We start from the raw sequence: 23,677 nt of genomic DNA on the forward strand, positions 1-23,677 counted from the left end.
ACTGAACAATAGGGCCGAACCAAAAATCCGGAACCGCTTTCCTTCACATCTGGAAAAACGCATCAGTGTGGAATTTTCGCTTATGTGCGATGTGCAATTCATACCACTAGATGGCACCAAATCGATCTTATTGCACCTTTAAGATGATGCGGAAAGCCGATGTGTGTTTTGTTTTGTTCTTTTTTGGACAAAAAAAAAAACTAAACCAAAAAGTGAACAGCTGTATTTAGGTATAATTTGTTTCAGTTCAATCCAAAAATGCATCTAATATCTAATTAAGATAGTACAGATCTCAGATTGTCCTGTTCCATCCATCTTCCCAACAATTCTAACAACCTGCTCAAGGTAAACCATCCCCGCAGCATGACCCTGCCACCACCATGGTGACTGTGATAGTTTTTCTGCAGACACATCAGTTTCCATGTAGGTCAAATAATTATGTTTGGATTTCAACTGACAGGAGAAGATTTTGGCTATGCCACATGAATGCTGACAAAATGTGTGAAACTACTTTAACTTCTTGCCCATAACCATTCTGCTGTATTTCTCTGTCTTCGTGATGCTGGTTGTTCGCTGATGTTCTCCAAGCAGATCTCTGAGGCCGTCAGGTGGATTCAATAAGAGGTCAATTCTGAAAGGAACTGGCTGAGCTGGATTTAATTACAGCAAAGAAGGTAGAACGCAGGTGCATGTCGAACTTTTCAAATAATTCAATATCAGACATTTATGAACTCGCATGTTGTTTCCTTATATTTCGTAATTTGGCAGACTTAAATCAAAACTGTGCCGAAGTCTATTTGGTCCTCATCAGAACTCTCAGTTATTTCAACATGCAATTGAGTCATTTTAACACCTGAAATAGATGAAACTACTCCACTTTTTTTGTTGTTGAAATAACTGAGTTTCATTAATACTAATTCTGAAAAGGACCAAACAGACTTGACACAGTCTTGATTCAACTCTGCTATGTTTTAAGATGAAGTTCCAATAAAATACAGTAAAGTTTGTGGTTTTATTGAGGCAAGCTGTGGAAAAACGCACCAATACGCCTACTTTTGCAAAATATTGTAATCTAATAATCAGTATATTAAGACATGAGAAGTAAAAAACAAAAAACAAAACAAACAACAACATTAAAGTGTAACAGCTTCGGGAGTCTTTAAAGTTGCGCTACTTGTGGTAATTTCCATCTAAACTCTCCATGTTTCTCGCATCTTACCTAAGCCCACTCCGACGATCAGCCTCCCCGCCAGGAGCGCCTCTTTCCCGGGAGCGGCGCTCAGCACGATCCCCCCCACTGTGAAGAAGAAGCTGGCCAGCAGGATGCACACCCTGCGCCCGAACAGCCCGTTCAGGAAGCCCCCCAGCAGGGCGGACAGGGCTGCCGCGGCCACGGTGCTCGAGATGAGCAGCTCCTGCCACATGGCGCTCAGGTCCAGCTCCCTCTTGAGCAGGAGCATCGCGCCGGAGATCACCCCGGTGTCATATCCGAACAGAAAGCCCCCCAGAGCGGAGAACACCGCCAGGACGTAGACGAAGGCTGGAGTGACATCCTGCTGGAACTGCTTGCGGGCAGCTCGCTCCAAGTCCCCGGTGTTGGTGGTGGAGGAAGAGGCAGCGGCGGCGGCGGCGGAAGGGGCTGATGCGCCCGCGGTGGATGAGGAGGAGGATGCGGCGGCGCCCTGGCTGCTGATGCTGCCGCTGGACGGAGCTTTGATGAGGCTGCGCTCGCCTCCGTCGTTGACTTTCTTCCAGCGCTCGCCCATCAGGTTGCTCATGCTCCGCAGGGTGTAGTCATGGTCGACCTGCTTTCGCGACATATGGAAGCGCCACACACAGCGGGGGTAGAGCTGACTTATATCTGTGATGTTTTTCCTAAAGAGAAAGGGACCCCCCCCACCGCCCCCCGCACTCCCTTCTACACACACACACTCACACACACACACACAAAGAAAAGCAACACTCAAGCGACAAAAACTCCCACCTCCATTCTCCCTAAAGTTCAACCAAAGTGGATATTTAAAAGCACTCGAAAGTGCGAAACGAGTAAAGTTCGTCCTTTGTGTTGTTTTCGACACCGCGGAACATCTCCGTGGTCCTGATGGGAGAGTTGGAGCGGAGTGGTGAGGAAAGGTGAGGAAGGATAGGATAGGAGGAGTGTAGTGGACTAGTTCGTCACCAGCGGCGTAGGCATGACGTAAGGAAGTATTGTTTTGGAAACGTGGTGTGGCGACGGGGGGGTCACGATGAAGACTGATGCTTTCCAGCTCCAATAATATGGCACGCTGAAAATAGCCGCTGAGTTACAAGCGTTATTAAAGATTATTACATTAATAAAATAACATAAAGTGATTATATTGGACCTTTCTGCTGATTTTTTTAAATTTTTTATTTTTACCCAATTTCCCTTTGACAGTAATGGCTTTAATTCATTATGAGGACAACAAGCAAAGCCGCTGTGACTCAAGGCAAACAGGTTTCATTCTGCTTTATTGGTAAAATTTAGAAAACTGCTGCCCCCTACCGGTCCGAATAAGTATCACACATCAAAGTTTCAGGAAAGCTGAAACTTTGATGTGCTTCAGGAGAACAAAACAAATAATTAAGCAATAATCAAAGACATTTTCATGATGTAAGACTATTTATTTAAAATGTAATAAATACTTTAAACGAATAAACAATGCTTTATTTTTCTGAATGCGTTAATTCAGGGCACCATTAAATGTTCAATTATGCAAATATTCGTTGTGGGTTAAGACAGATTTCTTCTATTTTTGTCTCAATAAATTTGCTCAGATAATCGAAGAATTTAACATGAGGAAAAAAAGCATCAATCATTTTCCTTCCATTTCACAACTTTACTCTGCTTTATGTTGGTCTATCTCACATCAATGTTCAATGAAATTTGTTTTAGTTTGAGGTTTTGATGTGAAGAAATGTGAAAAATATTCAATAGGGTGTGAACACCTTTGCATGGGTCTGATGCATCCATGCACCCGTCAAACCTTCATTCTGCGTATAATACTAAGACATAGCTGAACCAACAGTATTTAACCAAATCATTAAATATCTGATTTTTTTTTCTTTTTTGCTTCAGTTACCATAAACTCTTCCCAGGCTTTATGATAACGTGCCTTTTCACCACGTTTCGCTTTCACACCCCGATGCCATTGAAAAATAATTAACTCCGTCCTGGTTCATGCGCCTCGGACAAACCCTATCATATCCCATTTTGTCTTTTGTGCTTGTCTTTTTGTTCATCTGCAGGGTTAACAAAAGGGCCGGTGTTTGCCAAAAGTTAAGATCCTTCTTCCTTCATGATACAAGACTTAATATGTTACCTAGTGTAGATAAAGTTGGGAATTTCTCTAAAGGTCACCTTCCATCAGTATTCTCCAAAAAACAGACAAAATGATTTTATGTGACAATAGCAGTTGATTTAAGTTCATATGTTCACAGAAAGAATGAAGAAGAAAGTTTCAAAGTTTTTCAAAGATATTTTAAAGTAATCTCTCCTGTCCTCCAACAAAGTATAAAAAAAAAATGTAATAAGCATATACTTTAATATTAAACTAGCGTTTCGGCATGTACAATCGTTTATGCCACTACCGTCAGTTTCCTGGTTACTTTATGGCACAAAGTTAAACTTTGGGTGATGCACACGTTCATGTGAGGGGCGTTGATGTAGGTGGTGCAGGCAGAGACGACATATAAGCTGCATGAGCAGGTCCTCCAGGTGTCCTCCTGCTGCAGAGAGGAAGCATCAGGCATCATGGACTCAAAGAGATGGCTGCTGGCTCTCTGCTTCTTCTCGGCTTCAGGTAAAAGTGTTCCATTTTTGTTCTGTTTTGTTTTTTCTCGATTGTATGAGGTAAGTCCATTTTATTATTAAAATTTTACTATTAATGTTTTCTTTAAAATATCTCAAAACAGTTTTTTCTATTTCCACCATTTTGGTAAATGTTAAATAAATCACCCATTTTTAATCTAGAAGTATGAGAAAATATCATATTGTGCAGAAAACAAACGAGTACTGTACGGATTCGGTTTCAGCATAGTACTGTGTCAATATCAGATTGATTAATCCAAAATGACTTTCTGTCATTATTATTGTTATTAATAATGTATAATTATTATTTACTGTTACCTCCTTTTATTATTTGTCTTGTAGTTTTTAGAGCAGGTGAATCTCTGGGAACAACTGAGTCGCTGAAATGTAAGTATCATTATGAAAGCGAAAAATATCTATCGTTGTTTTATTGCTTTTCTTGAATTACAATGCCACAGGTGATTGAATATGTATACTGTTTTATGTTGTAACCGCTGACAACCCCATTGTTTAGACACTTGCAAGACATTCGGCAGTGGGGTCATCAAGGCTTTCAGAGGTCCGCCTTTCTACGTGCGCTCCAACTGTCCGTTCACCTTCGCCCGCTTCACCCACAACCGGGTGGAGTGTGACATCACCATACGGCGAGGCCAAAACGGCTTGCTGGACCTCCTCGAGATCATCATCAACAAGGTCAAGACCGTTGTGCAGAACGGAAACATTCTGGTTCAGAAGAACAGGTCTGACCACATGTCCTACACAGATTTTTGCTTTATCAATAAATTGTTTATTACACTTCTCCGGGCCATTATTTTTTCATATTAAACAGCCAACGTTGGTAGCAATTCATCAATGGTGGACATTGTAGTGATATGGCAGCTAAAGATAGCCCTGTTGCTAATTAAATCTGTAATGCAAGATGTATAATCTTTGATTGAAGTAAGTCTGAAAGCTTTTTCTGTTTAACAGGCCTGGTACTGGAGAAACTCTCTGTCTCCAGTAAATATGTTGTCAAATGCAACTGAAATCAAACTTTTTTATTTTTTTCTGTCTTACCTTACCAAAACTACTACTATTAATTAAAATTAACAAACTATTAATATATCAGTATACATTAATTATAGAGAGAAAGGGAGAAACGATACAATTTGTAACAGTTCAGTTATTACAAAAAACAAAAATCTGTTACTTCCTGTATTTGGTATTACATATTTAAAGAAAGATTATTTAAGAAAATAAAGATATATTTATATTATCTTCAGTGGTTTTTATTGTTCTTTTTTTTAAGAATCGTTGCTTCACATATGATTTTTTTGGGAAATTTAGAATTTAGAGGTTGATGTTTTACAGTTTTTTGTGTGTTACAAAATGCTACTAATATAAGGGATAGTTTTATTTTTAGACTTTTTCTTTTTATTTACCAATAGTGGCTTCACTGACAGCAGTAATAAAAAAAATCAGAATAAGAATTTTACCTGACCTGTCCTACTTTCTACCCAATGACTACTTGAGTGGGTCAATAGACGGATTTGTTGTACGTATGTTGTACTAAGTCACCTAAGTTTAGACACAAACCCTAACCCTCATCTCTTATCTTGAAAAGTGGACACAGTCGCATGGGATAATATGGCTCTGATGACCCAGTTGACCCAGAGGATGAGTGAGTGGATCAGTGACTCTAAAGACACTTGACCTAAGAATGACCCAATGAAATTACCAATCAATTATCTGGAGCTGAAGGATAAGGCCAACAAGGAAGCAATGCAGGGGAAATCCTATGGCCATTTGGAAAGTTTAGCCATGGGGGGACGAGTCGGCTCCAGGAACTCCTAAGACATATGAAGTAGTAGATTATTAGCTCTAACTAGTCATTATCATTTATTGGTCTCTGAGTTTGAGTTGAGGCCATTATGCTCTCCAAAGGTCACATTTTTGGTGTGTGATGTTTGACCAGAATACATTAACAGTCTTTTTTTTTTTACTCTAATGTTTATGGTTTATTCTGTCGACAGCGTTTCCCTTCCGTATGACCACACTTACCAGCACATATTTCAGTACGGCATCTACACCAGGCTGAGGAGCTCCTTACTCCCCCTGTCTGTCACCTGGCAGACTGCAGCTGGAGGAGGACTCGTCAGTGTTTGGGTGAGAGCACTTCTGAACTCATGGACACACAAACACAATTCAGGTCAAGTTGATTCGTGTGGCACATTTCAGCAACAAGGCAGTACACTGTGCTGTCCTCAGCTGGTTGCTAGTAACATGTGCTCATTCAGTCATAACTTATTTCACACAAACTAAGTTTAAATGCTGAAGAAGTTGCTTCAGATGCTTAGGAACTCTCCTTAGCAGCAATAACATGAATCTGTTTTATCTTATCAGACTCTGATGTTGAGGGAATTTGGGACCACATTACTTTACAATGTTGGAAAAGGATATCTCTCTTAAGCCCCCCCTGCCACATAATTTGAGTTGATTTAAGGGCTGTGCTTTGACTGGACCATTGCAATACCTTGGTTGTTTTCTTTTAGAGTCATCATGTTGTCATCTCAGTGACCGAAAGGAGGCTTGGTGTTGTGTTTTAAATGATAAGACCAAATTATGAGCTTGATGATGAGGCTTGATATTCTGCATCACATTTACTCAAATCTTGTTGGGCCAAAGTCCATATAAATAACAATTATCCGTAACATTCAGATGTTCTCAAACACAACCTGTAAAGTCTCTTTGTGATTTATTTTGAAGGTTGAGCTAGACCAAGAACTGAGTTCTGACCTGAGTGGACTCTGCGCAATACAAAACTTAGGTATGGTATCACAATGGATGTTGTACCATTTGTTCCAACATTGCTTAAATAACATAGTATGTGCTTACTAACATGTTTTTTAGATGCATCAAATCTATACATCTGCTACCAGATACTGTTAACATCAATCCAATAAATCAATCCTTTTAGATTTTGAGGTTTACTCATTGTCATAACAATGTACTATTTCATTTAAGTGGACAACATTGAGCAGCTGGTGGAAGAGTATTTGATTTCTGACGTCACCTGTTACCTTCAGGATCTCCTTCCTCCTTTCAACCCGGTAAGACGGCCAATACATTACTCTTTTCTATTTATGACCATGCAAAATAAATATCTTCTGGTATTAGAGTTGCTGGGTTTTTCAGTGATGACAACATTTGACCTTACAAACCCATTGAATAACCTATGAGGCTGATTCGGTTTCTCTGATCACATTTGCAGCTTTGCAGCGAGTTCTTCTCACACGCACTAGATTGTCTGATGTTCACAACCGCGAAGTACATCACCCTGTGTGATCAAAACACTTACAACTACGAAGGCAGCAACGACGTCACGTGCACATTCTTCAAGGAGATTGCCCTTATGTGTGGAAGAAGCAGTCGCCTTTGGGACTTGTGGAGAACAATCACCAACTGTGGTAGGTGACGACTCCGTCAATGCACCGGATTTGATGCAAATACTCAAGGATGATTATCTTATGATGCTTCTGTCTGCTTTGGTGGATGAGTGCAGCTCCACCAACGTGTCCTGGAGAACTGGTTTACATTGAAGAGGGTTCTCCCTTCGTGCCAAGCTGCTCAAACCCAGACCTCAGATTATCCAGCCTGGAGACCACTAGTTCCTGTGTATGTCCCGCAGGTCAGAAACGCCATATGGAGCGTACAACACACAATCATCCACGTTTTGTCATTTAGTTGCTGTTTTGATTTTCAAAGGGGTTTTTTTTCTCACAAAATGTGATTACAGGTGAGTTTCTGGACGATAACTTCAGCGAATACCAGTGTGTGAGTCTCTCCAGTTGTCCCTGTGTGTTCAATGATAGGGTCTACTCTCCTGGATACATTCGCACCACCAAGTGTCAAACATGGTGAGTGGGCAGACAATCTGGACACTATGAAGCATTGTCACTGACTCGTAGCAAAATCCTCTGAATTTAGAAAGTTTCTAGTCTCAGTCCAAACTATTTGTAAATGTCAAGTATTAGGGTGAGAGAGAATATTATTATTGTAATTATAATGTGCTATTTTGAGGTTATATGTTGTTAATTTAAAACTGAAACTGCCTTTCTAAAGGTTCACATCCTTGACAATTAGAATTTTTTTTGTATATTCAAGCAAAATGCTATTCGTAAATGTAGCATATATGTGCTAGTTAAAATACTTCTGCTGTTGAGATCAAATGAACAAAAGATGTTTGTACAACCCAATGTACACAAAAAAGGTAGATCAGGTGACACTGGGAATACATTTTGAAGACATTTCTAAAATTGATTACGTACTTGATGAGACGGCTCTTGCGATCAGAAGGTCCGAGGATCAATTCCAGCATCCTCATGTCTCATGTTGATGTACCCCTGGGCAAAGCACTAAGTACTCTATTGATGTTCATGTCAATCTATGTCGCACGCACATGTAGTTCTGGTGTAAAGTGCTTCAAATGGTCAAAATAACTAAAAACATGGAAAATAAACTAACTCCATTTAATGGAAAGTCCCCTTACTTGGTGATGTTGAGTTCTATTTTCAGAAACAAGTCTTGTGCTCTAGTCATGAGTTATTTTGAAGCATGACTAAGGCATATATATATATATATGTGTATTAAATTTTCCGTTTCCAAACTTAGTCAATGCAATAGTGGGAGGTGGCAGTGCTCTGGAAACTCCTGCCCAGCCAGATGTCTCATTGAAGGACAGTTTGTGACAACGTATGATGGCAAGCGATTCACACTTCCTGGTAAATGCACATACATGGCATCACAGGTAAGGTTGATTCCTGACTCTCCTCATTTCTCAGTGTTGTTGGCTGATTAAAGTAATAGCACAAACCTCTGACTCTCCTGCAGGGCCCTAACTGGTCAATTAGAGTTGAGTTTTCTCCAACAGAAGCATCTTTGAAAGCTGTACATGTACAGGTTTTCCAGGTATGGACACTAGGAAGCAACTCTTTGGAAAGATGCTTAAGTAAAAGCCAATGTTCAATTGTAAAGAATCCTTAGATAAACACGTTTTCTTTCAATCTTTAGGACATTTATACATTCACTCTAAGCAAGGTAAAAGTAGGAGAACGAGAGATTACTGAACTCTACCAGTCTGGTAAGACAAATGCAAACGGACCTGGTCATCCAATACAATCACCTTCTCCAGCGATAACGTTACATGCTAATCTGTGTCACCTCCCAGATCAAGTCCTCGTTTTCTGGAAGTCCTCGATGTATGTTGAAGTTCATACGCCATTTGGTCTGAAGCTCCAAGTCCAGGTGTTCCCTGAAATCCAGCTGTACATCACGCCACCAACGCTGCATTCTGGTCTGATCTCAGGTTGGGAGCAAACACACTCAGTTCTCTCACAAGCTAAAGTTGACCATGTATTAAAAAATAAAAAATCCGCTGAGGCATGTTAATGTGTTTTTGACATTCTTTCAGGTCTTTGCGGCAACAGAAACAATGACACCACAGACGATTTCAACACCAGCAGCGGGATCATCGAGAGCTCTGCCAAGCTTTTCGCTCTGTCCTGGAGTTTGAGAGGTTGTCGAGAAAACATCCCCAACCCCTGCATCAACACCGACAATGGTAACAACTGCTGACATAAATGTGAACGCAACTTTTTGATGTGAAATGAGCAAAGTCAGCTGAAGAATCCCTGGTGTTTATAACAGAGAGAAAGTGACTGCAAAAAGGATTCCCATTTCACTTTGGGTTCATCTTTAACACGCTTGATGAAGAGCCAAGCTTAGCACTGCAAAGGACATATTTGTCCTTTACTAATCTGCACACTAGTAACATAAAAAACAGACATTGCTAGCTAAGATTGTCATATTACCTACTTTAACTCCAATTATGACAATGCCAGGAAAAATGTGGAAAAGAAGTCAATAAGTTAAACAAATCTGCCACAGATTATATATTACATGTTGTACCTCAAGAGGAACAAATCAAATCATTTGCCAACACGTTCCTTCATATTGTTTCATTGTGCTTGCAGAAATATTTGCAGATGAAAAGTGCTCGGTACTGAATGACCCTGATGGGATATTTGCCAGGTGTCACGCTTACATCCCGACCGATCAGTACCACACGGTAAGACTGTTTTTATGAAACAACTGATTCTTTAAGACGTTCCCAGTGAGTTAATATGTCAACTGAGGGTGACAAATTTACAATGACTGTGTTTACATAACCTATTACTGCTTCCAGGCTTGCATCCAGAGAACATGTAACTGTGGCAACAATCTGCTGCGGTGTTTGTGTGCTTCTTTGGGAAGTTATGCTAAAGCCTGTGCTGTTCTGGGTGCTGAGCTCGGGGACTGGAGGAGAGCCACCAACTGCAGTGAGTAACTCCTTTAAAAAACATCGGATGCAAGATAATAACATACGTCTTCATTTTGTCAGCCTTCATTTGTCACGAGCAAATGTTTATGCAGGATATAAGTCGGTTTAACTCCAGCAACTATTCTGTGTTGAAGCTCTGAATTGCCTCAAGAACCAGGAGTTCTCCTACAGCGTCCAGGCCTGTAACAGCACATGCCTTTCCCTGTCCGGCCATGATCCCCGCTGTGAGCTGGACAATTCTCCGACGGAGGGCTGTGGCTGTCCAGAAGGAACCTATCTGAACCAGGAATATGCCTGCATCCCAAAGGGGCAATGCATTTGTTACCACAGTGGTGGCATGACACCCCCAGGACCAGTAATCATTGATGGACAACAGTGGTGAGTCCATGAAAATACCGAAAACTTTGATGCATTTTTATCATCATTAGCAACGCCATGACAATGCCAGCATACTGGTGCTGTAAAAAAGCAGAGAGGGGAGCTGAGGGATTTAGACAGGGTGGAATTAGGAACAAGTAGGGAGGGTCAGAGCTGGGGGGAGGTTACACAAACACAATATAAAAATACAAAATTTACCTGTCAGTTTGTCTTGAACAAGTTTCCTGTTGCTATTATACAAATGCAGGCAACAAGAAATTGGCGCCCCCTGGCTGCTACTGAAAATAGGGATAACTTGTGAATCTAGCTTTGCTCATGCAGACAGGTTTCTTTGCAGCCGAGTGCTTCCAGTGTATGTCGTGATATGAAATATCTAATCAAATATGATTTCTCTTGAAGTCTTTGTGAGGATGGAAAACTGCACTGCTCCAAGGACTGTGGTAAATGATTTCTCTTATATGTTAATTCCAATTAAATGGAGAGCTCTTGTTTTTATAACAATGTATTAAGACCATTGTAGAGCGAGAGAGAGAGAAAGAAAGAGAAGAGTAAATTTTTGCCAAAACAAAAAAAAAAAAAAACTCTGAAATTTTGAGATTAATCTCCGAAATTTTCTAGAAAAAAACTTGGAAATTTCCAAAGTCGATAATTTTCTACTTTTGAAAGTCAGAGAAAATTTCTGAAAGTCATACATTTTTGGCTTTTGAAACTCAGAAATTATTTGAATAATCTCAAAATTTCTGAGTTTTACTTTTGGAACTCAGGAATTTGGCAAAAATGTCTCCCTCCTTTCTTTTTCCATCTACAATAGCCCTAATACTCCGTCAAAGTTACTTAAATAAAATATATTAAATTGCCCCAAATGACTGCATGTGATATGTAGGTCTCTTGTGTGCTTTTTGTCTAAATAAAAAAAAATAAATTTTTTTGTAATTTTTTTGCATTTGACTTAAGGACACATTTTTATCCCTAGGTTGCAGTAACGGGAAGGTTTGTGTTCACTGCTCCGAGTCTGCAGAGACCACTGCTCAGAAAACCTGCGACAGTCTCAGTAAACCTTTGGTAAGTCTTAGCCTTACTGAGTGTTTCGCAAAGATTTTTTTGTGGAATAATTTGACTTTTTCTTTTCCTATACACCACATCCAGGGTGGCAATGCAACCTGTGAGAGTGGCTGTTACTGCCCTCCGGATCTCTATGAGGACCACTATGGGAGATGCGTTCCCAGAAATAATTGCACTTGTGTGTACAGTGGAGAAGTGTTTGGTGCAGGAGAGCTTGTCAAAACTGACTGTAAAACATGGTAACACATTTGCTTGTGAGAGAAAACTTACAAGTAACTTTTCAGCAAGATATATGAGCTTATTTTAAAGTAAATAATTCCTGAATGTTGATGAAAAAGTACCATGTCAACTGACAGATTATTTCACTTGCAAGACATTTTCCCATGTTATGAGTGAAATAACCTGCAAATGGAACTAGGACATTTTATCAATATTAAGGAATTATTCATTTAAAACAAGTTCCTTGTTCCTTGTATATCTTGCTGAAAAATTACACACAAGTTAGGTTTATCATATTTGCACTAGCAGTGTCATAAATCCAGAAACAATCATGTCCTCTTTGTTTTAGCGCCTGTGTTCAGGGCCAGTGGAGCTGCGAAAGTAAGGCATGCTCAGGAAAGTGCCAAGTTTATGGAAATGGACATTACCAGACTTTTGATTCTAAATGGTATCGCTTTGATGGACACTGTCAGTACAGGCTTGTGGAGGCGAGTTCCCGAAACTGTACCGGAGCATTTTAAGATGACTTTTTAAATGTTCGCTTAACACTTAGTATCTCTTTGACTTTGTGGTAGGATTACTGTGGGAACATAAAAGGTTCCTTCTCTGTCAGAGTAGAGAGTGTGCCCTGCTGCGATGAAGCACTCACCTGTTCTCGTACCATCGTTCTGGATGTGGAGGTGGGTTCTTCTTCTTCATCTTCTGTGATGAACCTAAAACCTAAACCCATTCTCTATGTTTAGATCTGATTATTTAACCAATCATGTTGAATATCTTAATATAAATTAATATGTTTTAACAAGCATTTATATACATTTCCCATTCAGAACAAAGTCAGTCTGACACTTAGCGACATGAAGGTGACCAGACAACTCCAAAGTGGCTGGACTCTGGAACAAGAACCCCTTTACACCATACACACCGTTGGACTCTATATAATAGTCTCAGTGCCAAGCAAAGGGCTAACTCTCATTTGGGACAAACACACAAGGATCACCATAGAACTGCATCCGTACTGGAGGGTGAGTGAATGGGAAAATTGTGAAAGTGAGACATTTATGTTCACCTGTTTTAACTTTTGAGAAACTCTAGGAATCATGTAAAAGTTTCTCTTGTTAGCTATAAATAGCATCTTCAATGTCAACATGAACACAAATCTATGGTTGCATTTTTTTTTTTTTTGCAAGAACTTCCAGCCTTCAAGTAAAACGTGTTTCTCAAAAATGTGCTTTTGCTGAAAAAAAAAAAGAAACTTTATGAAGCCGCTTAAAGCTGGAGTATTATGTAAAGTCGAGTCTTTTTAAAAAAAAATTTTTTTTTTACATCATTTTGTAATATTATTCCGTCATCAAAAACATATCTGAAGAAATCCTTTAATCTTCCATGGCAACCACTCACCTGTGTAAAACACCTGGGTGGTCGGAACGCCGCCTTTCAGACGCAGTTCCTCCTCGGAGCTACAGTTTCCGAGCTTCCGCTTCACAGGGCGACTCCCCCATTCAGCTCCGTCAGACTCGCTAGCAGCAATTAGCAAACACCTGGTAGACCTGCATGTCTGCTGAGCTCGTTATGCAAGCTACTTCTCAATGAAACACTGGTAAAAATGTTGCTAAAGAGTTAATTCTTCTTTCGTTTTTAAAAATCTTCATCTTCTTCTTCTATGGCGTTTACTGGCAGTTTACAGACGCGGTGCATTACCGCCATCAACTGGATGGAGGTTTAATCCAGAAATTCAATTTATCCTATATCTTTACAACCCTAAAAAACTAAATTATATACGCTCACACACACACATACATACTAAATCCTCACAGCTAATTTTGTGTCTTTTAAATGTTTAATGAATGCTTGAACTATATCTTGTGATTGAACACATAATACTACCCCTGTAAAGTATTCAAAAACAACTTGGTGTGGCAAAGTTGACTTGCAGTAAAAGCACAGTCATTCTCAGAACTGAATCCCTTATACCATTACATCTTTAAACATGCCATGTCAAAAGCCTGTTGCAACTCAGTCATTTTATACAATCTCTCCTCTAGAACAAAGTCTGTGGTCTCTGTGGCAATTTTGATTCCAGTGAGATGAATGACCTACAGATAAGTGGCTCAGCCGGTAATTCTTTTCAACCTTGAATCATTTTACTCAAAAATGTTTTTACAAATTTTTTTTTTTAATGAGTTTTAATGAGTTCTGATTTGGAATGCAGTGGTGACCAGTCCGCTAGCTTTTGGCAACAGCTGGAAGACCACCACTCCTCCTTGCTCAGATGTGACCATGGAGATATTTCCTTGTGAACGTAACTCCTACTGTTCCGCCTGGGCCCAGCGACGCTGTATGATCCTTAAAAGAGACACATTCAAGGACTGTCACTTAAAGGTTTGCCTAGCACATATTAAGCTAATGCTAATCGCTAATAGTACTGAAGCTGGAGGTTGTAACTTTATTTTGCAAGTCACAAAATACATCACTGACAGCTTATAAATTGACCTGGATATTCAATAACCCTCAGGTGGATCCAGAACCCTACTATCACGCATGTGTACAGGAGTCCTGCTCCTGTGAGTTTGAAGGAAAGTTCTTGGGTTACTGCACGGCAGTGGCCGCCTATGCAGAGGCCTGCAGCGATCAAAATGTTTGCATAAACTGGAGGACGCCTGATTTGTGTCGTAAGTTACAATCTTTTTACCTGTGAACAACTTTACCGTCCAAGGAGATTGATTTTTAATCTGCATTAAATTACATGAGAACCTAGCATTTCAACAATGCTTTATAGATTTAAAACATGTGTCAATCCAATGTGTTCTACTACATAAAATTACTTTTACATTAGCTGTCTACTGTGACTACTACAACGAGCAAGGCCAGTGTACGTGGCACTATGAAGCCTGTGGAAGGATGCTGACCTGTGGCAAAACCAACTATTTTCAGCACAAGTTGGAAGGTGACAAGCAATCTTGAATGTATTTTACTGTAGCGGTCATTTTTATCCTCCATTATCCGCTACTATCCACTATATCAAAATACATGTTTTTGTTCCTATAAAAGGCTGTTATCCAAGATGCCCTAGGGAGAATCCATACTTTGATGAGAATACTGGTAAATGCACTGAATTGAGAAATTGTCCCTGCTATTTCAATGAAACCATCGTCCCACCTGGGGGTGAAGTTATTATAAACTTTGTTGGCTGGTAAGTTTCAACTTGCAGGCATGCAGTATCTGCTGCACCAAATGCTGAGAAATCATTTTTCAATAATGACTCAAAATTGTTACTCTTCACACAGTACTTGTGAAAGTGGAACTATCATTTGCTGTGAGTATTAACAAATATTCACCATTTTAATATGTTTGGCAGCTTTGCATTAGTGTACAGTTCCTTGATAGACTGTTGAAAGAAGGGGAGATAGAGGTAACTACAGGTCAGTCCTGCACATACAACAATAGCTACAATGGAATGGTTCAGGTCAAAGCACATTTGTGTGTTTCAATAGAACCCAGTCAAAGTGTACACCTAAACCCAATTGAGAACTTTTAAGGCACTGTATGCGTTATGTCAAAACAAAAAAGTGATTTATTAACAAAACCATCAACTAAACTACCTTGATGTCAACAGCTCCTACAACAACATCGTCAACATTTGCCACTGAAACAACTGCAACTTCCACAACTCCTGTAACACTGATTACAACTATCAGTGTCTTGACTGCTACTGACACATTGCTCACTAGCGCCACCTCTACACCAGCAACTTCAACTTCTACAAGTATAACACTGGGAACTGGTGTTTCTACACCGGTGATGCCATTGTCTTCAAGTACAACGATTCCTACTCCAGTAATGACAACGTCCTCAAGTACACTGACTTCAGTATCTACAAAGGAAACCACAATGATGAATATTGAAACTGGACCCTCTACGAGTAGTCGTAAGTGCTTTGTATTTGTCCCCAGGATTACCATAGCGACCCAAGCAACTGGTCCTATTAATAACCTTGTGTAGTCAACTAAACTACTACCTTGATGTCAACAGCTCCTACAACATCGTCAACATTTGCCACTGAAACAACTGCAACTTCCACAACTCCTGTAACACTGATTACAACTACCAGTGTCTTGACTGCTACTGACACATTGCTCACTAGCGCCACCTCTACACCAGCAACTTCAACTTCTACAAGTATAATACCGGGAACTGGTGTTTCTACACCGGTGACGCCAACGTCTTCAAGTACACTGACTTCAGTATCTACAAAGGAAACCACAACTGTGAATATTACAACTGGACCACCTACGAGTAGTCGTAAGTGCTTTGTATTTGTCCCCAGGATTACCATAGTGACCCAAGCAACTGGTTCTATTAATAACCTTGTGTTGTTTTTGCTCCCCATCCTCCACAGAGCCGTCACCCACACCCTGTCTCTGCAAAGACCTGAAACAGAAAAAAAGCTGGGCTTGTGGTGGCACTTGGACAGAGGACTGTTTTATTAAGAGGTGTTTAAATGGAAGAATAGAGTTTCTCCCTGTGGTTTGTCCAAAACCTGTTGTTCCTAAATGTCCAAGGAATAAGTTGATACAGATCAAGGATGGATGCTGTGAAACATTTAGGTGTGACTGTGAGTATTCATAGATTACTATTATTTTCCCCTTTATAGATAAAATCTTATTCTGTTCCAAATGATTTGGGTTTTTTGAACATAACAATTGAACTAACTCATCCTTTTGGAACATTCCCAGGTCTCTGTGAGCTCTATGGAGACCCTCACTACATCTCTTTTAATGGCTTATCCTTTGATTTCCTGAAAAGCTGCACCTACATTCTGGTGGAAGAGCAGTCACCACGCTACCACCTGACCATTGCGGTGGACAACTTCGACTGCGTACAAGGCTCCTGTGTCAAGGGAGTTATTGTTAACTATCAGAACAATACTGCTAAACTCAGTGTCAACTATCATGCTGTTGCTGTTCAGGTATTTGCTTCCATTTGTGTTTCAAATTCCATGTTTTATGGAACTACTGCTTCAACAAAAATAAAGCCAGATAAACTATTTTGACACTGATGTCTCTACCTTAGGCAACTCTGAACAATGAAACTGTGCAACCACCCTATGAAAAGAATGGATTGAGATTTGAAACCACAAACTACGTAGTGTACATCTTATTTCCTGAGATCCGCTCTTACATCTCCCTCTCTCCGTCTTTCACCCTCGTGGTCAATCTTGCCATGGAAAACTTTGTCAACAACACCCAAGGACAATGCGGTATGTTCTGAACAGGAAGTGATGATTCACAGGTGTAAATTAATGTGTACTTTGTCCTCAGCAGTTTGCCTCAGATGAATGTATTATGCCTCAACTTCACTTCTCACACCATGTTTGAAGTCTTGAGACTCCTTGATTCCTGAATTGTTTCTGAAAATCATTAACAATTTCCTTCAATGTGAGGGTGAAAAAATATGTATTCGTCCAGAATTTGTCCAGATTCATCCTAATACTACTTCCTGTAATCTTCATCTTTTCCATGTAATAACATCCGGTTATTGGTTATTGATCACAACTTGTGCGACGCAAAATAAGCGTTTCCATGCATTTTCATAATTCCAATTTGTGCAATTGTATGGTCAATGGAAAAACAGCTGCAGACTCTAACAGCATGAAGTAGAGTGACAGATCTCAAAAAGCAACACAGCACCAATCAAAACAAATTCAAGAACACACAAAAAAAGTCAATGTAATCCATTCATTAAGAAAGAGTTACAAAGCCACCTCTATGACTACAGAGAACCGCAATAAAAGCCGTTTCCACAAATGGGGAAAACATGGAACCGTGGCTGCCCTACCAAAATTACTCCGACAGCAAATCGACTTGTCCAGAAGGTCACAAAACAAAAACAAAAGAAATCAGTGGAGGCAAATACTTTTTGTGCCTGATTATCCAGAAGCAAATAAAAGTTGTTTTTCAATATTATTTTATTCTCACTCTTTACAGGCTAAGAACTGTTAATATCAAAAGTGGGGTGCCCTGTAAATTGTTCACTGACCTCAACTTTTATCCTCTCTACAGGTGTGTGTGGTGGTGCCTCGTGCATCCGTAGAGGAGGACAGATCGAGAACGACACCTGCTGCGAAAAGACGGCCTACGACTGGGTGTACCGTGACCCTTTGAAGCCCGAGTGTTTTTCAACACCAGCAGATGTACCGTGCGATCTTGAACCCCCTGGAGAACCCACTGGGCCCCCTCTTACCTGTTCTCCAAACTCGCAATGTCACCTGCTTGAACATCCGTAAGTGACCACACATGACACACAGAAATTGTTCTGTTGGAAAAGTGTGAGCGGTGGGAAATGTCCACGACACATTGATCTGTTAACTGCAACTAAATATCCAAACATCTGTTTCTCTGTAGAGTGTTTGTTAACTGCAACAAATATGTGGACATGCGTACCAGGAAGAAGAACTGTGAGTTTGATTCATGTTCCACCCTAAATAATTCTTGCTCTTCTTTGGAACAAACCGCTGGGGAATGTAAACAAGCTGGTTTCTGTATTCACTGGAGAGAACTGACTAATGGAAATTGTGGTGAGCCCTTTTTATCTTCCTGATTGATGCTTAGCAAAGTTGTCAAAAAGCAAAATAAAATGGTACATTTTCTGCGTTGTCATTTTTATTCTACGCTAACGCCCGTTGTTGTGCTTCAGATGTGAAATGTCCCGGTGATTTGATCTATGAAGAATGCCGGAACAAAAAAGATGACTTCTGCTTTGGAGGGTTTGACAACTTTCTTTTAAAGAAAATACAGCGTGGAAAAAATTGTATTGGACACATCAACACATAAAATTGCACACATCAGAAGCTGATTTCATATCTTTACAAATCAACTTCTTAACAGGGAATTTGCCCCAGTTGTGAGTGACGAGACAAGTGATCAATGATCAAGGCAGGGAATGGAATACAAAGAAAGCAGTAACCTAACCAATAGTTAGGTTAAGTGTAATAGAAGATTTTTCAACCTCCAAACTTCTGTTATCCAGTTGTTTTCTTCTAAGCATGGTGTGTACAACCATATTTCGGTTTCAGACTATATTTTTCCAGTATTTTATTGACCAAAACAAGCGTGCGTCAGCACACATTTTCTTCCCCAGTGGAGTCTTCTGCACCCCAACGGTACTCATCAGAACATTCAGGAGCACTACCATTGTCAGGCTATTTGGCAAAAATGAAGTTGCAAAAGTCTTGAGAAACCTACACTTTGTTAATCAGAATTTATCCACAAATGTGTTTTGATGACTTTGTTGGTATGGATAACTTGGGGTGTTACAAATATACGACTTTGATGCCTCCGTCAATCCCTGGCTAGAAATAAGTTTACTGAGAAAAACATTGACATGTTAAACTCTCTTTGTCTGTGCTATTTTTTATATGTCTGTAAAAAAAAAACATGTCTTCTGTGTCTTCTGTTTTTTTTTTTAGAATCGTTAATTCAGGGCCCACTCTTGAAAAGACCACCTCCGGTTGTTTCTGCCCTCCAGGACTTGTCAGGGCAGGAAACCACTCAAATATTTGTGTGAAACAATGCAATTGTGAGTACTATTGTCTAGAACGAGTAACAAGAACTTTTAATAGATTTAACTTCAGGTCCTGTGCCGGGAATGACTATCTTTCTTCTTTAAACATAGATTGCAAAGGACCACTTGGAATGCCGAAATTCGTAAGGATATTTTCTTTAATGATAGAACTTTTAACTTCTTTGTTTATTTGAAGCAAAAGTTTTGGTTTGAAAGATCTAATTATCTGAAACTATCATCTAAGTTGAGAACATATGTGTCTGTTTTTCAGCCTGGAGAGGTGTGGGAGTCTAATTGCCACCTGTGCACATGTAACAATCAGACTTTGACAGAGGATTGTTCTCCAAAATCTCTTTTGCCAACGCCTGACTGTTCCCCAAATGCCAGCTTGGTGAACACCACTTGTTGTGGTGATCCGATTTGTGGTAAGAACTGGCAATTAACTGACATCGGACGAAGGATTTCTTGCAGATCCTTGGCAAAACTGTTTTGTCACAAGACAGGAATTAAGATGAGTTAAACTGCCTGACTTTGTGAGAAAATTCCTCATTGAACCAATAAGCTTCTACTTTTCTAAGTCCTTGTAGAGGCAAACTGTGCTGCGGTGCTACTGCTACTTCGTGTGTAGCAATTAACATTAAGAAATTATGTATTTTTTTCTGCATTTATCAATATTACAGCTAATAGTAACCCTGCTGTTTGCACAAATTTGTTGATTTTAAGTTTTCATATTCCTGAGTCACCACAAGAGGGGGCTGCAGCCCTGGCGGCCTCCTACTTCACATGCACAAGTGTTTGCTTTGACAGAAACCCTAAAACTGCAGGAAAAAAAATGGCTGTAGATGGAATGCTATGACAATATAAACCAATCAAAATCATAAGCTTTAATATACGTTGCATAAAACTTTATTACAGTGGCATCGAAATCTTCCAAGGTCTTATGTTTCTTCCACATCTTTTTTGATGCCAATGTTGCTTTTTTTTTTTTTTTTACAGTTGAGAAAACCTGCATCTACAGTGGAACCATATACAAAGTATGATGTTTTATCTAACTTAATCATCCAAATTGGTTCGTATATTATCTAGATTGTCATTTGTACACGTTTTTATATCTGTAGGTGGGAGAGACATGGACAGACCCGGATGACCACTGCATGTCCTTCATCTGTACTGCTTATGGCATTCAGAGTGAACCAAGAGTCTATCCTTCAGATATTTGTCCTGAGGTACTTAACATTGCCTCTGTCCAATTCAAATTGTCAATAATTTTGACACAACATAGCGTATAATGTGAGGTTATTGATGCACAGCAGTTAGAGAAATGTGGTACGCATTTATATTCTGGTCTTCTGAGTCAATACTTTGTCATTTTTTTATTTTAGTATGTTTTTCACATCTAGAGACAGAAATTGCCGTCGCTTCATCTTTACAGAATCACCTTATCTCTCTCAAGTTTTGCCACTGATTCTCAGATGAACACTCATCCTAACACTCAAATTGTGCACTGATGACTGAATGAGTTTTCAACTTAAGAGTGAAAAAGTAAAAAAAGAAGAAGAAAACACTTTTAAAACTAATTTCTAAATAAAAAACACACCTTTTTGCTTAAACTTTAGAAATCTAAAAAAAAAAACCCTAATGATTAATTGTTGTGATTTGGTTTCCAGGGTAACACGACTTGCTGCTCCACCTGTGAGTGAAGTAAATATAAAAATTAAAAAACATCTAAAACTGACCCATTAAATAAAGACTCCTTTTGTTACCATTTTAAAGCTTAAACTTATCTTTTCTAATCCCAGGCAACCAGACCTGCGAGCCCAAACTGTCCAAAATGAACGTCACCATCGATGACTGCTCCGCCGTCATCGCATTACCCGTGTGTGAGGGCCGCTGTCTGTCGGAACCCTGGTGAGTAGAAACCAAACTTTGGACTGCTCAAAAAACATCCGGCGCGCCAACATTTCCCTCCATTTCCTTCCCTCTCCAACAGGGTGTCGGCACACGCGTATCTGCAGGTCAAACAGGACTTCCGGTGCTGCCAGGAGGAGAGCTCAGACCTCCGAGTTCTGGATGTGAAATGCTCGGACCTCTCTAGCAGAAAATATAACTACAAGCACGTGACCGGCTGCGCGTGCAAAGCTTGTGGTTCCCACTGAAGAGCGACGGCAATCCACGTCTTTACACTTTTCTAATATGATTCTCTTAGGCACGAATTTAACGGATGATTTTAAGAAAATGTTTTTACTGAAATGAATGTATTTACCATCAATTAAAAAAAAAAAAAAAATCTACTAATCATGAAAGCGTGTGCGTTTTATTTAGCATGTTTGCCTGCACTGCAAAGCAAAGCACTGTTTAATAAAATATTTCAAGTGGAAACAACTTATTGTTTGTATTCATCTTAAACAAGTGACGTGAATATTTAGATAAACAATGTGCTCGAGAAGTCGATCTATTTGAGTTGAGGAAGAGGTAGTTCCACATAAAACCTAATCTAAGAATGAGATGGCACCCTCTAGTGGCTGTGTCGAAAAGTCTTATTTCAGCAAAAGAATGCAAAACTTTAACTTCCCCGTAGGGTTGCTGTTTTTCCTGTGATGTATTCTGCAACTCACCGACAGAAATGTCCTTCTGCACTTCTACCAGAGTTGCTATGTTTCTGAACTCATGCTATTTGGAAGTTGTGTAACATATTACACAAGTCAATAACGTACAAGCGCACTAGAAGTACACTCTGTGTACACAGCTTAATTAATTGCCCTAAACACACAATGATCATTAGTCATTATTTTTTATGAGCAAGAGATAAAGCATATTAATGTTGCCACTCGAGAAGCAGTACAAATGACTCATTTTAGCAAAAGGGAACTAATGTTGCAGCTGGAGCGTGGGGTTCACTATCGCCTGGCAGCGTCCTCCACATTTGATGTTTTTTTCCAACTTTATTAATGTGTCTTGGAATTTGTAAAATAATACTACTACTACTACTACTACTACTACTACCACTAATAATAATAATAATAATAATAATAATAATAATAATAAAGGTTTAAATAAGGTATGAAGCCTATTTTTTTCTAGCCATTAAAAAAAAGGGGGTAGGTAAGAAAAGATCGAAGCAAGGAAGACATGAACTGATTGTCAAACTCCAAGAAATGACAACAAAATTATGGCTACTCACATAAAAGTGCTCATAACTGAAGTCAGAGCAATGACTGAAAAGGTAAAACTACTCAAAATGGGATGAACGAAACAAGATGTTCACCCAAAGTCTAAATTTCTACTAGAGTTGGGGGAATGATGACGATGGAAGTTTGTCTCCGAAAGACCTTGGAAATGTTTTCAGACTGCAAGCCATCACAAATTCATATGTGCATACTCCAACATTTTAAATCAAATCTGCTGGACGCTACATGACTCTGAAACTGGGGGGGCGATCATGATCCAAAACAACATGGCCATTCCAATCCCCAGTCCTAAACTCTAAGGATATAATGTGGTGTCATTGAAGAAGAAAAAGAAATCATAAAAAAACTAATATGCTGAATGGTTAAAGAACCAAATCTGCTTTAAATAAATTTCCCTTTGTTGTTCATATTCAGTATATTTGGACTAGTTTTAATAAAAGTCAATCTTTTGAAGACATACTAAATACTATGTAAAGGCTCATGTTTGCAGTAGACACCATGCTGTGAAAAAGTATTTGGCCACTTACAAATTTCTTCAAGTTTAGCTTTCTGGAAGCACCCTAAAGGTTCAAATAATTTTCAAATCAGAAGACGACAACTTAGAGAGCATGATGATCATCTGGAAAACGTAATGAGCCTTCTAACAACACAATATGGGTTAAAAGATGTCAAAATCAAACATATCATTGTCTCAATCTAAAGAAATTCAGGCATAGGCCTTTTCAAGAGCTTTGGTACTTTAGCAATCCACAGTGAGACTCAGCATCCCCATGTGGAGATAACATGGAAATTACTTCATCACTGCCCCAAGGATGGGCAAGGTAACGTTTTAGAGGATGTGTGGTCTGCTAGAACTACAAATAAACTAATGCAGTATTTCAGAAAAATGTAATATTGTACTGGGTGATGTTTAGGGCTACTTTTCTTCTTCAGGTCTGAGCATTTGCTGGAAAGGACTGAACCAAAATTCTGGCTAAAAACCTTGAATAAAAATGTCTGGCCATTAGTTCTTAACAAGGGTTCTTGAGTAATGCAGATTTGCAATTTACAAGTTTCAAACAGCGAAAAGACAAAAAACATGCT

At 39.5% G+C, this 23,677-nt stretch overlaps 2 protein-coding genes across 4 annotated transcripts in view; one reads left to right on the forward strand and one right to left on the reverse strand.

Moving 5' to 3' along the window:
* The window catches only part of slc2a13a (solute carrier family 2 member 13a), an 80,746-nt gene extending 78,639 nt beyond the window's left edge, over window positions 1–2,107 (reverse strand). Inside the window, exon 1 of the mRNA XM_008401175.3 lies at window positions 1,220–2,107. Within this exon, the coding sequence (XP_008399397.1) occupies window positions 1,220–1,820 (601 nt within the window). The 5' untranslated portion in view covers window positions 1,821–2,107. The remainder of the gene's footprint in view (window positions 1–1,219) is intronic.
* Window positions 2,108–2,234: 127 nt separating this feature from the next.
* muc5e (mucin 5e) lies at window positions 2,235–22,378 on the forward strand. Of its 3 annotated transcripts, XM_008401180.3 has the most exons (45): window positions 2,235–3,821; window positions 4,172–4,216; window positions 4,344–4,569; window positions 5,842–5,974; window positions 6,575–6,635; window positions 6,833–6,918; window positions 7,080–7,275; window positions 7,371–7,496; window positions 7,605–7,725; window positions 8,480–8,615; window positions 8,699–8,776; window positions 8,879–8,948; window positions 9,036–9,173; window positions 9,279–9,428; window positions 9,841–9,935; window positions 10,053–10,185; window positions 10,322–10,565; window positions 10,965–11,005; window positions 11,539–11,627; window positions 11,712–11,866; window positions 12,196–12,334; window positions 12,422–12,526; window positions 12,674–12,868; window positions 13,889–13,961; window positions 14,056–14,225; window positions 14,359–14,515; window positions 14,680–14,790; window positions 14,895–15,036; window positions 15,131–15,159; window positions 15,460–15,771; window positions 15,876–16,145; window positions 16,243–16,458; window positions 16,580–16,812; window positions 16,917–17,103; window positions 17,906–18,125; window positions 18,248–18,420; window positions 18,540–18,609; window positions 19,312–19,421; window positions 19,518–19,549; window positions 19,678–19,831; window positions 20,403–20,440; window positions 20,525–20,632; window positions 21,074–21,098; window positions 21,206–21,314; window positions 21,397–22,378. In XM_008401180.3, the coding sequence occupies exons 1-45, from the start codon at window positions 3,773–3,775 to the stop codon at window positions 21,560–21,562; spliced, it is 5,916 nt and encodes a 1,971-aa protein (XP_008399402.1). In that variant the 5' UTR covers window positions 2,235–3,772; the 3' UTR covers window positions 21,563–22,378. The 3 variants fall into 3 exon arrangements, with proteins under 3 accessions (XP_008399402.1, XP_008399403.1, XP_008399404.1); XM_008401181.3 differs by lacking the exons at window positions 2,235–3,821; window positions 4,172–4,216; window positions 4,344–4,569; ... (2 more) ...; window positions 6,833–6,918; window positions 7,080–7,275 and having other exon boundaries at window positions 7,404–7,496; window positions 7,681–7,725; window positions 21,397–22,374; XM_008401182.3 differs by lacking the exons at window positions 2,235–3,821; window positions 4,172–4,216; window positions 4,344–4,569; ... (3 more) ...; window positions 7,080–7,275; window positions 7,605–7,725 and having other exon boundaries at window positions 7,404–7,496; window positions 21,397–22,374.
* The last annotated feature ends 1,299 nt before the right edge of the window (window positions 22,379–23,677 follow it).

Source organism: Poecilia reticulata, chromosome 23 (genome assembly GCF_904066995.2).
Source record: "Poecilia reticulata chromosome 23, P_reticulata-male-v2, whole genome shotgun sequence".
NCBI lineage: Eukaryota > Metazoa > Chordata > Actinopteri > Cyprinodontiformes > Poeciliidae > Poecilia > Poecilia reticulata.